The sequence below is a fragment of the Acanthaster planci genome, linkage group LG08 (genome assembly GCF_054643075.1).
Source record: "Acanthaster planci isolate LZ-2023a linkage group LG08, COTS_SCS, whole genome shotgun sequence".
Lineage (NCBI taxonomy): Eukaryota > Metazoa > Echinodermata > Asteroidea > Valvatida > Acanthasteridae > Acanthaster > Acanthaster planci.
The window spans coordinates 9,203,057-9,218,311 of record NC_141784.1 but is presented as its reverse complement, the minus strand read 5'-3'; the positions used below and the strand labels follow the sequence as shown (position 1 = coordinate 9,218,311).

The 15,255-nt window shown below is 40.6% G+C and overlaps 3 protein-coding genes across 5 annotated transcripts in view; 2 read left to right on the top strand and 1 right to left on the bottom strand.

Moving 5' to 3' along the window:
- Positions 1-6,816, top strand: part of LOC110990675 (uncharacterized) — a 33,804-nt gene extending 26,988 nt beyond the window's left edge. For all 3 annotated transcript variants that reach the window (XM_087140152.1, XM_087140153.1, XM_087140151.1), the window contains 4 exons: positions 233-270; positions 1,661-1,791; positions 2,548-2,740; positions 3,501-6,816. In XM_087140152.1, coding sequence (XP_086996278.1) covers positions 233-270; positions 1,661-1,791; positions 2,548-2,740; positions 3,501-3,727 — 589 coding nt within the window. In that variant the 3' untranslated portion in view covers positions 3,728-6,816. The remainder of the gene's footprint in view (positions 1-232; positions 271-1,660; positions 1,792-2,547; positions 2,741-3,500) is intronic.
- Positions 6,817-7,750: 934 nt separating this feature from the next.
- On the bottom strand, positions 7,751-11,127 carry LOC110990676 (uncharacterized). Its single transcript, XM_022255766.2, has 4 exons — positions 10,912-11,127; positions 9,861-9,906; positions 9,597-9,674; positions 7,751-9,046 (listed from the first exon to the last, which is right to left on the bottom strand). Exons 1-4 carry the CDS (start codon positions 11,023-11,025, stop codon positions 8,373-8,375), a joined length of 912 nt encoding a protein of 303 aa, XP_022111458.2. The 5' UTR covers positions 11,026-11,127; the 3' UTR covers positions 7,751-8,372.
- Positions 11,128-11,531: 404 nt separating this feature from the next.
- On the top strand, positions 11,532-15,239 carry LOC110990674 (uncharacterized). The gene is made up of 6 exons (XM_022255763.2): positions 11,532-11,819; positions 12,420-12,450; positions 13,011-13,088; positions 13,398-13,517; positions 13,892-13,999; positions 14,217-15,239. The coding sequence occupies exons 1-6, from the start codon at positions 11,706-11,708 to the stop codon at positions 14,843-14,845; spliced, it is 1,080 nt and encodes a 359-aa protein (XP_022111455.2). The 5' UTR covers positions 11,532-11,705; the 3' UTR covers positions 14,846-15,239.
- The last annotated feature ends 16 nt before the right edge of the window (positions 15,240-15,255 follow it).

Genomic DNA, 15,255 nt, shown 5'->3' with positions numbered 1-15,255 from the left:
AAATAGTTTTACAGAGTTACCGAGGTTGTTATTTACTTCCTTTCGTGCAAGACATTCAAGGATTATTCGGCGGTGCCTTTTTTGTGATATTCCAAATGGTGTATACCTTTAATCGTGAATAATAAACATGATAATAACAAACAATAATAAACATCAGCTAGGTTATTCCGGTTTTAGGCTTGTGGTTGTTGACTGAATCTAATTCGTTGATCAATCATTTCGATCATTTCAGATGCCCAGTAGTCTACACAGGAAGTAATTGTAGTGAAGGTAAGTCTGTGATAATTATATGCAAATAATCTTCACTGCGCCACCACAAAGTAACTATGAGGAGACCAGTGTTGAAACAAATGTATGAAAAAATGGTTGCCTTCTGCGAACCAATTATTGTTCTCTTTGTTCTTCAAACCTACTTTGACGTAGTGTGTGTGTGGATGAGTGGAACAAACTCAACTATCTTGTTCCGACAAAATCCACCCAGGTCACACAAAATATAGTTTTTTTTTAAGAACTCTCGTAAAACCGTAAACAAATCTTTATAGCACACATGCTTAGATTATCTTCAGAAAACAAACCTGGGCCTATATGTTCGCGGATGATGAGTCGTTGATCGGTAATTCAAAGGTGACAATACAACTACTCATCGACGGAATGAGTCTGGAAAAATAAGTCTGGGATAGTGCGATGTTACTGTCGGTAACTTTTACAAAGGCTTTAAACTATAGACCATTGATACGGAAGGCATATTTGTTCCTTAAATCTATCATATTCCATAGAATTTGAAAAATTGGTGGTGTCAGACAATTTTGGTACCAAACCTCACCTTCATTATTTTTAATGTGGCTTGAAACACTTCGATGTATATCACTATATATGACTTTTATTTCGTCACTGTTAATTTTAACTCTCATGTTCCGAAAATGAAAAGTTTTACCTTACTTTCAGTTGAAGATGGCCGACACGTGAATGCAGTCCATTGCTTTCCTTGATGATCTGAATAAAAACTACTGTTTAAATTCAGATCACCGTCCTATTAGTGATCCGTGTATCGACGTGGATGACTACTCCAGAAAGATAGGATCATTTGAACTGAACTGCATCTCTCTAAGGGCACCCCCTTAGAGAGATGCGACGGTGAGGCGACGGTGAGAGCACGATGTGACGGTTAACAATCACGACGCGACGGGTCGAAGTAACGACCCGGGTGGCGTGACGCGACGCGGGTTCGGGGCTGTGGATTGTAGCATATTCTACTCAAAGTCTGCTCTATCGGCGCCCTAAATTGTTTTGTGTCAGCGTAGCCATCTCGAATCTTGAACTGCACACAGACACAATGTTTAATCGTGAAAGAGATAATAAGCAATCTCGACGGCATTGCATTTCGTCCACCTCCTCTGTCACTAGAATTGTATGCCTATAAGATTTCATTCAGGAAACAGGTGGAAATGGTGTGGGCTTACTTCATGTCTAACCTCAACACTTTTCAATTTTTCTAAACCATTTTGCAGATTACACTGCGTACACAATGTTCATTATAAACCAGGTCCGGTGAAGGGCAAGCCATCCTCTTTTTTTATATAGATTTAAAAACATTCATGCGTTTTGCCCTGTAGTTATGTTTGCCAAACGATGTTATTTTCAAATATTTTTTTCTTCTTAGAAACACCACTTTCCCAGTTTGAAGGAAGGCTTACATTAACGAAAATCAATGGAACTGCTGCAGTGTACAACAGCGATCTAGCCGACAATTCTTCAACTTTGTTTATGGACACCGCCGAACAAGTTTGCAAAGTGAGCCGACTTTGGTTGTAGTCTTAAACTGCGTGGAGGGAGTGGCCTCTTTTGGAGAGGCCACTGGAGCTAATTAAGGTGTAAAAATTTGTTTCGTCCGAATGCAACAACTATTTATCTTATCATCTTATCCTACCCCTGTTCATGCTGGAAAACCTGGTTTAGTCACTTTAAAGCCAGGGCCTCCCCTAGCCAGAAAAAAAATTAAAAATCCAGCCAGCCTCCAGCCAACTCCCGTAAGACTGTGTGCTAAGTGGCCCCTTGTGTACAACCTAATAGATTATTTACAAAACAGTGCCTGGGCCAGGCAGTGTAATGTTTCTTATCAGTGACAGTTGTCTTGAACTTGTCAGAGGCCTCTTTCGGCTGTCTCTGAAGTGTTATTTTGGTTGGGGGTGTTGTGGTGGTGGTGTGGCTTGGCTGGCGCGTGGTGAGCCTCCCCCCCCCCAAATCGGGATAGCATGGGAAAAGGGCCCCCACGGTACTGTGATGTACTTTTGGTTTTTAAGAGCTGTAGAGACTAGAGGACAATCACTGAAGCATTTACATCCCTTTAGGAGGGAATCAGAGCTCTGCAACCCTGAGAAATGATACGGACTTATCTGCTTTTGGCCACTTATTTGCATACCAAGTTATATACCGTCCATGAAGATACCACATGTGAACATTGTGTATGTGCGCATGAGCAATGCCACTCTGGCTTTACAGCTAATTCAATTTTATTCAGGCTTTTCTGTTGATGTACACTTTCCCTAGTTCCTCGAGGATGCGACCAACGCCACCATTTGTGAGATAAACAGCTTTTCCAGTGGAAGTATCGTCGTAAACTTCGCGTTGTATTTCCTTGAAAGTGAGTCGAAGACCGCAGATGAAATAAAGAATGACATCATTGCTGCATCCAACGCATCGACTGATGTGAAAGTGGATCCAAGTAGCATTGTTTTCATAGGTACGTATCTCTTTTCATTCATCCGTGATAAGTTGTCAACACTTCGAATCGCTCCGAGCTGGAATAACATTGCGTGTGCTGTTTGCGCATTTGACGTCAGCCGCGTTGAGCACGCGCGTAGACGTGTTGCGTCTGATGTGACAAAATTATTGGATGTTGTCTGCATCCGCTGACCATTGAGTCGTGTGTAATTTCAAGCCGCAGCTAAGTAACAGAGCCTGAAAGTTGACCCTGATGGCGTGCTTCCGGGCCTCTTGAATGGGAAAAATAACATGAAAAAATCAACGGAATGATAATTTACTAATTTACATTTTTGAGTTTCTAACAATATTGGACTTAAGTATGAGATTCCGACATGAATGTTGCTTGCGGGTTGTTTTAGTCCGACATCATTCTACTAATCATTTTTAAAACGTAATAGGGCTGCCCAATTGAAAAACTCCACTCGGACAACGCGAGGGTACCCAGAGGCTCTCCGCGTGACCTTTTACTTTTAGATTCTATTCTGCTGTGGTTAAGATATCTGTGGTTGGGATTCACTGTCTTTATTTGGATACTCTTTGATACTAAATAAAATAGCTTATGTAAAATCATAATGACCTGAAACTATCAATTACGCAAGACCTTGATGCGTCTATTTGAACAACAACAATTATATAGCAATATTTCATTTCGAATTATATGCCTCCGCGTTTTACATGCAAATATATTTACCTCTGGCTGCACGACCGTCCTCTATTTTTTCGGATGTTAATTGTAGCTGTGACCACCAGCGGACCTACTACAACTACAGCGACAACTACTACAACTACATCCCCTGGTGATGGCGGCTTGAGCACCGGTGAAATCATTGGTATCGTCGTGGGGGCTGTTGTACTTGTGGTCATCATCATTGTCATCATAATCGTGATCTGCAAGTACAAAGGGAGGGCCAAGGTAGGCACCTCACAAGAGGAAATGGCCCTACAAGAGAGAGAGCAATCCTAGCCACATTTCCCTGCGCCTATGTTTTCCTCTGGTAAAAGCCACGTGGAATTCACCCATCACTCTAAAGGGATGGAACGCGATGAATCATTCACGTTTATCTTATCAAAAATTACAAACACGTCCCTTGAAACCACTTCCGCAAGGTATATAATTCTATAACTATATAATGGCTCTGTACAAAATTTATTTGAAATATTTTCGCACTATTGACTCTGATGTGAGCCCGCACAGACTTATCAACGGTTGTGCAATTTGAAAGGGTTTAATATTAATTGTGTCTGATTATGAGGATGGAGCAAGTTGGTTTTTGATTAATTCATGCATAAGTCAATTTTAAAATGGTACTCCTTGCTTGTATACTCTAATTTAAAACACCTGAAAGATGTGAGCCGAACATCATTAAAGATACCAGCCAATGTCAATTCCATTTGCATTATCTTGATGTATAATTTCAAATTTATATTTCAAATTATATTTTTTATGTTGAAGTGTGTGTTTGGTCCACATTTTGCAATATTTTACTATTATAAATGAGCATCTATTCAAAGCTGGCCACTAGTTTTTGTGTAACGTCTTGGGAAATTGTAGTAGGGTGCCGAAATTAAAATAAAGCGGTCAGACAATCACAGAGACCTGTGATAAATAAAGTACCTATTTTGATAACAATCTACAAGAATATCATACACCCGAAATAACCATTGTAATTTCAGATATTAGATATTGATTAATGGGTCAAGCAATTAATGAAGAATTCTCAGACATACTTTTTTGTCTTACTTGATACGTTTTTCAATATATAAAAATGATTTTACATCTTTTGAAGCTTTGGGAAAGTGCACTTTTTGAACATTTGAAGTTGTTTATACTTTTGTGGACAAGAGAGGGCACTTTGCAGCGACGTCAATCAGGGAAGACAATGCTTTGTTAGTGATTTGTCTGACCAATCTGAGACACCAAATTTGCTTGTAAAAACATAAAGAGAAAGGGGTGCTTGGATTGCCATGTTCTCAATTGATATTGAATTATTGACGAAACTGACAATTTGATAAAATGAAGCAAAAAGTCCCAGCAGTTTTTTTCATGATGATAGAGTTAGCTATGAAATTGTCCTTGCATTTGTTCAGTCATTAATGCGGTATTCTTGTTTGTTTTAAAAAAACACAGAAAGGTGTGAGGCCAACATCATGGCAGATTTAAGCTACGTCCATGCCGTTCTATATGTTAATGTCTAATTTCAAATGATGACTTGATGTGTGATTGGTAGATATTTTGTAGTACTTAGCAATTGCGCATTCGTGTGTATTCCAAGCTAGACACTATAGTTTTGTGTGTGTGTGTGTTACGTGTTCGAGGAATCCAGTATGGTAAAAAAATTAAGACAAACTTGTCAAAGTATCATCACAAAAAACCCAAAGCAATACACCTACCTCGATATATAACAGACTGAAAGATTATCCATATACCCACGTGAGCCATTGTCATTTTAGATATTAGTCGGACATCATGAAGTTTTATCAGGAAGGCCAATACGTTTTGTGCTATTTTACACCACTTTTGCATTATGTGAAAATGATTTTGACATCCTTTGAGATAATTCGTGATGGCAAAGTGCATTTTATAGATTTATATGCTTCAGTGGACAACAGAGGGCACTTTGCAGTGATGCCATATAATTAATCAACAATGAATCGCCCACGAAACCTACATTTCGAACAGCGAATTGTGAACATTTTAGCAGTTTCTGTGTGCACGAATCTGTACAACATCGAGGTTTCTCTCTGGAAAGGCATCACAATTTGCTCATGAGTATGCAGAAATTTTCTTGAAAAGAAAAACGGGATTGAAACAATGATATCTGGTTAATCGAAACTCAAAAAATGTATTTTCATGGATCGTAGTACAGGAGATGCAGACCCTTTAAATCCCGTTTTTGCCTAAAGTCTATGTATTTGTATAGAGCCGAACAAAAAGTCACTGACGATAAAAATGCAAGTGAAACTCGCAGAAGACATTTCAGGAAACCCAATGAGTGATTGTAAATATTGAAAGTTGTAGACATAGTTTATTTCTTGCTTATAATTTTAATTCTGTGGTATATACTGAAACAAAAACCGTCTGCTGTATATCATGTCAAGAACTTCGAAATGAGCTGTTTTTAGGTATGCAAAAGCTGCTTGGTTGCAGATTCAAGAGACGCATACTTAGCAATCACCGGGTTAGTTCCGACATCAGCTATGAAATATCTTAACGATATAATGCATACTTGCTTGTCAATAGTTGAAGAAAATAATCAACCCAGGTTTTGAGAAGTTCTCTGCTTTGGAACAGGCATCACTATCGCATGTGCGTTCAGAGTTCATGTTGGAAAAGGAAAAAAATTCGAAATCTCAGTTACCACCAGGAGTTGGAACCGTGTTCATGTAAATAGCAATTTCAGTGTATCGGTACTCAAAATATTAGTAATTTAAAGTCTTGAAATAGTCAAACCGAATTAAAGATAAAATATTGTAACGGTGTATAAAAATCGACATACAAATCTCGTGTACAGTTTAACCCTCCAATGCAAAGGGTACTGAAACTGATTGGAATGGAGTCTTCATTGTTTGAAGGGTTGGAACCCAATATGCCCCCCTCAAAGTGATCTACGCAGTCGGGTTAAGCTGTCTAAACAGGCGTTGGGGAATCGGTGGATTGTTGACCTTCAAAATTCACAGAAAATTAATCGCCCGAGTCGTTCCAATTCTCCATCATTCATTAAATTTTTAAATTCAGTTTGTAAGCCTATATATATGTGATGGGGATACTGATCTGTTTAGATTGGAGTTTTACTAGATTTTAAACTGACGTTTTGTTTCTATCGAATCATCAGTAAATGCAAGTGGACAGTCACAAGCAATGCAAAGTTTAAAGTAGTGTGTAGGAACGGTTGCAGTGAATGTTGCATGACATTTCCAGTGTGTTCAGTTCAGTGATCCCAAGTAATTTTTGCCTCAGCACAAGCATTCAAACCAGGCTTCACTCGAACAAGAACTGAAACGAGTTGGTAAGAGACTGAACAGGGAATGTTCTATTAAAAAGGTTGAACATTATGAAGGTTGTGACTGGACTCTTATTTCAGTTTACAAATGAGAAGAAATTTCTAAAATTGCTTTATTCACAAAATACGAAGCAAGTGGCTGACCTTTATGGGATGCTATGCCTGTAAAAGGCTCTTTGACCTGGTACTTGGGAAAACACTGATGTCCCAGTGTATAACGGACACCGTGTTGGAATGGCAAATTTGTATTATTGTGGGGAATGGAGCGTGGCGCAAAATGGAGTGTGGCGCGTGGACGCATCCCAGTTCGCTAATAAATTCTGATTAATGTGAGCATGCGCATAAATGGCAAGTGAGGCAAGAAGCTGGAGGGCATGTGAAACATGTACAGGGACTCAACTTTCAACGTCATTTTCTCTCAACTCCTGCACCTTTTTCACTTTTGTCTTCAGAATCTTCAAAATCATTCTGGTACGAAAGGGAATTTTGAAGAACAAAATAAAAACTTCAAAATTTCGTTAGTTCGCAGCGCACGAGGTAGAAAGAAATCAGTAGGGATCCATCCTGTTAGAGCTGTAAATCACATTGAACGATACGTTAGGGTACCATCCACCATTCCCGGTCGACGACGTAAGTGGTGAAACATTTATAATAATGGTTCCTTTGACGAATGCCATCAAGGGAGTTTCTGTGTGAAGTGACTGCTATTTTCAATAACTTCCCTTTTTGAGACTGTTCAAGTCCAATTCACGGTACGTTTTTAAAGTTTTAAGTGGTGCATACTTTGGAATACAAAACTGTTTAATTAGACAGGGTCAGAAGGGTGACCTGCCTTTTTCTTTCGACCTCGTGCGCTGGAGGAGAAAGCAAAGGTTTTCTTTTAAAATTGCAGTGCAACTTCGCCCGAATCAACACATCGAGCAATGTTATACCGATACAAATCAAAACCGCCATGACAATCTACACACCATTACTGTCACAGCAAATTCTCGAAATATCAATGCCTATGTTTATTGCCATTGTCTCCATCACAATTCAGTTGTGCAACTGTTTTGTGTGTTACGTCCGTTTTGATACTTTTTTTGTTATTTCCAACTACTTGGATTCGAAGTTGTACTTAAACAATAATATTATTTGTAACTATTAAAACCCCCAAAACGATGTCGAGAGGATAAGAATAAATTTGTGGTCCATGTGACTGTGCTACGTTCGATGGAGGGATTTGCACCTTTCCACGTTTCCTTTCTCCGTCTGTTGTTTCCTTATCAGCCTATCTTAAAAAGTTGTTGTGCTTAAGTTTTTGTGAGGATTTAGAAGCGTGAACTATCGTAGCCCTACTTGCTGACATAGTGTAGTAAATTACATTTAGACAAGAGCATTCTCACCCAGTGGTGCAACTTAGGACTTTAGTTTCTGATACTTTTTGAAGTGATTTTCCCAGTTGTAATTAACTGTTCCCCACCAATTTGTCCCCAGGCCCTAAATTATAGTGTAATGGCACTCCCTTGGCCCCCTTGATACAAATGAATGGGTGCCACAGGAGGACATGTAAAAGTGTTGATAGATGATCAAGCATCTGCAGTACCACAAAAACACCTGTAAATAGCCCTACTTGAGAGATAACCAAGGTAACCCCTCCCTCTCCACCATTTTTCCCTGGCGGGCCAAGGCCTCCACAATTGGGGGAATTCTTGCTCTCCGGTCGTCCTTCCATACGGGTGGACTCCACCCTGACGATCTCATTTGGTTAGACGGTGGAGCCTCATCATGGCGGCGTTTGAGTCCACTAGCCAGTTCGATTATCTGGTCGATTTCATCCAGCTTATTTCCAGCAGTTCCCTGCCGTTGCTGTTGTGATGACGACGGTTGTTGCAGAGGGGATTCCTTTTCTAGTTCCTGGTCTTGGTGCGACGGCTGTGACCGTGGCAGTGATGGTTGTGACTGTGGATCCTCAAGATCTTGTTGCGTTTGCAATGGTTGTGTTCGGATATCTTGTTGCGTCTGAGGTGGTTGTGTTGGTTTTTGTTGTTGCTGCTCGGTATAAAATCCAGGATTCTGGTGTACCAAATCTATCGGTACCGTTTGCGTGCTTAGTCCTGCACCGCCACCACGGTCTGGTACGGAAGGCGCGGCTATGTGTCCCATGGCATCTGACACCTGCATGAGGTCCGTACTCACAACAACTTCGCCGAGCATCTCGTTGGAAGGCAGCCGGCCGGGCGGAGATTCTAGCACAAGCAGCTTCTGCTCTATGCCGGTAATCTTCTCATCAAGTTCCGCTTCTGTGCAGTGCCCCAACAAAAGTTCATAGCTAAATAGAACCTGCATCAAGTTTATTCCTTACATGAAAATTTCCCGGGAACAGCCAAGAACTGTGACAGTTAATGTCAAAAGAACCATTCACACTTTTTGCGTTGCGACGAGAAAAATACAAGGACATCGCAAAGAAGGATACAAGAATAATTTTCTGTTAATACTGAAATTACAAGTGAGACACAAGCTGTGCTGGTAGGAATTATTCTTAAGATATTTTGTGTTGAGGAAGATGGATAAATTTCCGTAACTGGGAACTTCCAGATAAATTGCATACTTGTAACTGTCTGAAAATGAAATTATCTTCATTCTTAATCAGAAATATAAAACAGAGTCCAAAGTACTATTTTTGTCATAAATTTCATATCTGCGCTTGAAGAAATTTCCATTTAAACCAACTTTTAGCAATACCTTTAATGGAGATGTAATTCATTTGGGGGTACTTTACTAAAACAAGAAGTAATCAGTAACCATTAACGAGTATTTTAATACCCACATCAATACTTCTAAATTACTCACGAATTTGCTCAAGTCTTGTCGTTGCAACCTCTAATGCCATCAGGAGCTTCAATATTTTGCCGATGTCGCTACTGGAACCTGAAATAATTGAACTGTGATTGATTACAGCAACGCAGCGGTGTAATAAAAAGTAAAATTAAAGAATGGAATGGCAATTCAGTGTGAGAAAAATGAAAAATGCCCTGCAACAATTCCGTTTTCTATAATGAGATTGTTCATGACAGGAATTACACAATGCTTTGTGTGGGTAATGTTCTAACTTACCAAAATGCTTATCAATGGACAGATGGCTCATCTCATGCTGTTTTCTCTACATAAACAAAACATAACAAAAGTGATAAATCTTCCTGAAAACTTTAAACACAGCAACACTTGGAAAACATAATCAACCCACTTTACTCCCTCGTTCAGGACAGTTTCTATAGGAAATGGGCAAGAAATCAGTTGGAAAACCAAAACTTATAACAGAGAAACTTGTGCATATAATCTCTCCAAAAGAATTTTTATAGGGCTGTGCCGAATAACCGAATGTTCGATCGATTCTCGATAATTCAACTACTATTTTTCGAATTTGAATATTCGAAAGCAAAAGTCATGAAAACGAAGGAAAAATTTTCCTCTGTTTTAAATGAGAAAAATAATTGCACTATGGAGGCTTGTTTCAAGCAGATTCAAATGAAAAGCGTCAGAAATCGTCAGAATTATTACTATTTAAAACGTCATAATTTAAAAGGAAAAGACATTTTCAGCAGGAGTCTTGTTTATCTCTTAAATTGTGCTAAATAGTGGCTGGAGATACTCCTAGATTTGAGAAGCTATTATAATGATCATTATGTACAATTGCGTGTGTTAATGCAACTGATTTTATATATGGTTTGTTCATCAACAATCTGCTGGTCATTACGACCTAATATTCGGATATTTGATATAATTGAAGGTCGAATATTCGAATAGTGAACTATTCGAATTGACTCAGCCCTAATAAATTTATGGTGAAGACATCATGATGGCTGAAATTACTTTCTTTGCGTTGAAATTCAGTCATATTACGCCGGCGTACACGTACAACTGCCTTACAATTCATCTCCAGAACCTCCCTATGTAGGCCCCCAAAAGGAAACGGAGCAGTTCTGGAGTACACCCCAACAGTTGTATTTCCCCTTTGGCTTCACACCTCTCCTCTCCAAGCTTCGGAAGGGAAGGCAAGCCCGCTCCCCTCCCTTGCAACCCCCTGTTTTGGCTACATCATTGGGCATTCTGCTTGGTACGAAAACTAAACCAAACAGTAATGCATTGAATAATAGGCGATTGTTACCTGAACGCTTACGGACAGCCCTGGATCTCTTGCCCCATCGACGTAAACTGTGCCATGATTTTGACTGGATGTTACCATGAATATGAAGATCATGAGCATCGAGTATGGACCCATTCTCTTTGGTGATTTGTAGAAAGCATCGAACTGTAGAAAGAAAGGGCGTGAAAAGTAAGAAAGACACTGAGAGTGGGTGGACTCGAGCAGATATGAAGGGTACAATTTTTGGAATGTGGTATTACGTAACAACGCCGTACATGTCAGGCTTCAATGAAAGGCGTGCCGAGAAGACATTTCAAGACAGCTGATGGGAATGAAAAATCTAAGTTATACCATCTTAGTTGTTATATCACTGCCAAGATCCTACTAAATACCTTGCAGTAATGTTGCGCAGTTGCTTTCTGCTCTGTTACTGCTTTTTTTATGAAATTAAATACAGCGTCGTGCTTTTGTGGTAATGATATGATTTATCAAAGCTCTATCAAAACCCCCGGATCCAAAATCGAACTTTCCAAAATAATTAATTGATCGAAATGAGCGCCGTGTGGCATTTGAATGCATTTCGAGCTGCTCTGAATGGTCAGGGCATAGTTAGCACGCAATAAATGAACCATTCAGGGAGCCAGCACCACTGCGACGTCATAACCTACACCTGTGCGCATGCGGGCGAGTACTTGTTCGGGAGTGCAACCTGTCTACAGTCTGAGAGCTGGGTTAGGGGCGGCTGTGTACGCTGCGGTGACAAATTCAGTTTCCTCAAGGAAGTCCTTCGTGATAACACGTCTGTTTTCCCCGCCATGGCTCGCGTGGATATTGTGATTCTGATGGGTGTGGCACTGGCTTTATTTTTTCAGGTCCAGTCCATGCCTCAGAAAGTCACCAAGCGAGTGCAACTTCTTGGTATGCAACAGGTAGGGTCCATTTTGAACGGTTTTTTGGAGCCCTGAGTTCTTGTCTGGCAATAACATAATCGCAAACAAGCGACCTTAATATATAAAATAATCGGTATCTACTGACGAACACTACTAAGTACTGCAATTTCGTTTTGAAATTACTCAGATGTTGTGTTTTGACTGTAAATCCTCATTTTTGGAATGCATCAAGATAACATCTTGTAACGGCATTCTTAACTCTTGCCAAATTCCAGGTTTTTTATTTGCAAGGTCCTTTGGAATGCCATTCATGCAAGGAATTTATGCAGATGCTTTTACGACCTATGCTTCGCCCTGAATGGCCAGTGGGCAAAAATGGCGGTTTGTTTGACGCCGAATTCTGACTGCCCATCTGTGACAGTAGTCTGTGTTTCACTCACCTGTGACTTATATGTCAAGCTTCACTACCTGTGTAAAACTGCATGTGGAATAAGAATAAAGTCGTAGACATTTTACATAAAAAGGGAGTAACGATTGATTTTTAGTAGATTTATTTTTCATGAAATTTATCTGAGACGAAACTATATAACAACTGTTTTAACCAATTTTGTTACCTCCAAATTCCCCTCGATTTTCTAGGAGGGGGACTCTACCCAGAAAGAAGAATACGGTAAGTTTGGAAACCTTTATCAATTCCGCACTAGCCCTGGATTCCCCGGGTACTCTTGTGGGGAACTTTACCTTAAGACTCAAAAAGGTACAATTGTACAGAAAGCAATTTACATTGTATGCCACAAGCCCACGGTATACGGTGTGAAGATTTGAATGCTTTCCGTGTACGGAAACTCAAGTTAAGAGCAGAATGCAGTAACTAGTGTGAAGTTTCATAGGCCGTCTTTTGGTCAATATACATGTAGTCGTTACTGGAAAACTTGTTTTGTGCCAAAACCCCGAAAACTAGATAACCCCTGAAAATGCAGTTAAATTGAAGTATAATTACAAAAAACACTAGCCCTAGTACAATAGCATTCCGTTCATTTCATAATTTTGCATGTGATTTCAGAATTCGTATTTGAACCGAGCTTCTACAGATTTTGAGCACAAGTAGAGTTAACTACGTTTTAAAATTAACTACATTTCAGTGCAGAAGTAAGACTAGATGGGAGGGGTTCACCATTGTTTTCCAACTACGCCTTTTTCATTTCTATTCGGAAAACAATCCCTTTGCAGATATTTCCGATGTGGTACAGTCAATTCAGAACACACTTGCGAGCCTTCAAGAGCGCATCCTTCGACTGGAAACCAACGGTGGGTTGAATACAATGGTGAAAATGATCATTACATATATATCCTTTGCGTAGGACAACTCTAAAGGCATCTTAAGCTTCAACGGCTTGAAAGGGAGCAGGTAAAAGCTGGCTTCTGATAAAATAGGCACCTCGAATTTTTTTGTTCCTTTTGAAAATATGAAAGGCCAAACGGTTCTTATCTACATTATTTTGGTCATGTTGGAACCCTTAGCAATTATGGACACGTTTATTCGTGGGTTCATCGCCCTGTGTCATGTCAGTCATGCCACATATATCAGCTGTCATCATTTCCTTTTAAATTTCGCAGGGACGAGACTTGCTGACCGCGTTGCAGTTATCGAAGAAACGCTAGAAATGAGTAATGTGCACCACAAAATCATGAACGGGGATACGAAGGAACAGAACAACGACGTCCAGGGGAATAATGGTCAGGACCCATGTCTTTAAAGTTTCTATCCCGAACTTGATGATAAGTCTGATCAAAATGCGTTTTTAATTGCGAGGATGGAGTTTAGGGTTGCAGGATCCTCAACATTTTTATATCTGTTCAAACATTTCCCGGCAGCTCTTCTGCTCACACTTGATTACCGTACCTTTCTATCGTTATTCGAATACCAGAGTTGTCATGCAAATTACCATTAAGCATCACATGGCCATTAGACGATTCTCACCAGCAAACAATGCGCTCATTTTTACTTTTCATGTGCCACTTCTATACATGTATACCCATGGGAACCAACGAACGCATTACTCTGTCCTGTAAACGTTAGACAAATTGTTTCGTGCTGGATTTATTCACAGGTGTGGAGAATGCAGCGATGGCTGTGACGACCCCAAGCATGGGCAATGCTCAGAACGGAGAGGAAGGAAGCAAGCATGCCGTGGGGAACGCCGGTGCGACTGCCCAAGGTAAGGTATTCGTCCATAATCTGCAGCTGCTTTTAATTTCCCATTGATTGCTATTGTGCAGTTCACAGTTAACCACAAATTCATCTGCAATGCAAAGAGTGACTTATTTCTCTATCATAGTCATGTCGTCCATGATCTACCGCGAGGGATTTAGGAGAAAGCAGATGTGGTTTTTACTTGCCAACAAATTATTTTCGATTTCAACGGTTGTTTGAAGGTGGAGACACCGTGGGGGACGCCATAGCGTTGCTACAGGAGGCCGAGACGGTCATTGAACAAGCGGCAGCGGTGCTTTCCGGGAACGAGCAAGCTGTCCAAAGCTCCCAGCAAACACCAAACAAGAAGCCCAACAAAGATCAGGGGCTCGAACAACCCAGCCAGGAGCCTGGTCAGGAATCTAATCTACCTAGCCAGGAGGCGCACCAGCCCAGCGAGCCAACTCCAACTCGTCCACCCAGTGAGGCGAGTGAACCAAGCAAGCCTAGTCAGACGCACCAACCCACTGAATCCAGCCAGCAGGGACAAGCGGATCATCAGCACAGTCAGATAATCTACCCAGGCAATAATGGCGGAGTTGCGATTCACAACGGGGCGTCCCAGAACGAGCCGACTGGGAACAACTCACAACCGAGCGACGATGACAGAGACGGCGAAGAAGGTAACGCCCAAGGCGAATCGACGACCGGAGATGAGACAAACAAGTCGGAGGATGTGAAGGACAGCAACGATAAGGTGGAAGAAGAGAGAAGAAACGAATTAAGTCAGGCCCTTGATCAACGCACTTTTCGTCCCTCCCACCGCTTTTTACCTTATCGTGGGCGTGTCGGCATCCACAGCGGCCGTTAGTCTCTTTGCTGTCGCCTGTATGTTTTACTACCAAAAGAAACCATCAATGCAGTCGGGACATGATCTAGATCACTACAGACACTTAATAGCCCGTCGCAGACGGGCAACGACTCAGATAAGGTCTAGACCCAGGCTTCAGCGTGAACAGTAAAGAGGATTAAACTCTCATATTAAATTACGAATAGATTATAGATTATCGCTTTTTGAATTTAGAGTTAATAAGCCTTTTGTGAGAAGTAATATTTACAAACCACTTAAAAGTTAGACAGCATTCTTATCCAGTTGGAAGTTTCTGCATGTGAAAGAAACGCTAAGGAAAATTGCTGGTCGAAAAGGCCAGGTTACCTCAATGTCCACCGAGCAATAAATTGTGTGCATAATAGGAGCATTATAATGCAGCTTTGGAGCTC

What these genes read in the sequence shown, in the direction of transcription:
- LOC110990676 (XM_022255766.2), bottom strand. Translation starts at nt 11,025, where the DNA reads ATGGGTCCATACTCGATGCTCATGATCTTCATATTCATGGTAACATCC. An exon ending in GGCTGTCCGTAAGCGTTCAG is followed by an intron (nt 9,907 to 10,911) that starts GTAACAATCGCC and finishes TTGTTTATGTAG; the next exon opens with AGAAAACAGCATGAGATGAG. An exon ending in GACAAGACTTGAGCAAATTC is followed by an intron (nt 9,047 to 9,596) that starts GTGAGTAATTTA and finishes GGCACTGCACAG; the next exon opens with AAGCGGAACTTGATGAGAAG.
- LOC110990674 (XM_022255763.2), top strand. Translation starts at nt 11,706, where the DNA reads ATGGCTCGCGTGGATATTGTGATTCTGATGGGTGTGGCACTGGCTTTA. An exon ending in TACCCAGAAAGAAGAATACG is followed by an intron (nt 12,451 to 13,010) that starts GTAAGTTTGGAA and finishes ATCCCTTTGCAG; the next exon opens with ATATTTCCGATGTGGTACAG. An exon ending in CGCCGGTGCGACTGCCCAAG is followed by an intron (nt 14,000 to 14,216) that starts GTAAGGTATTCG and finishes GGTTGTTTGAAG; the next exon opens with GTGGAGACACCGTGGGGGAC.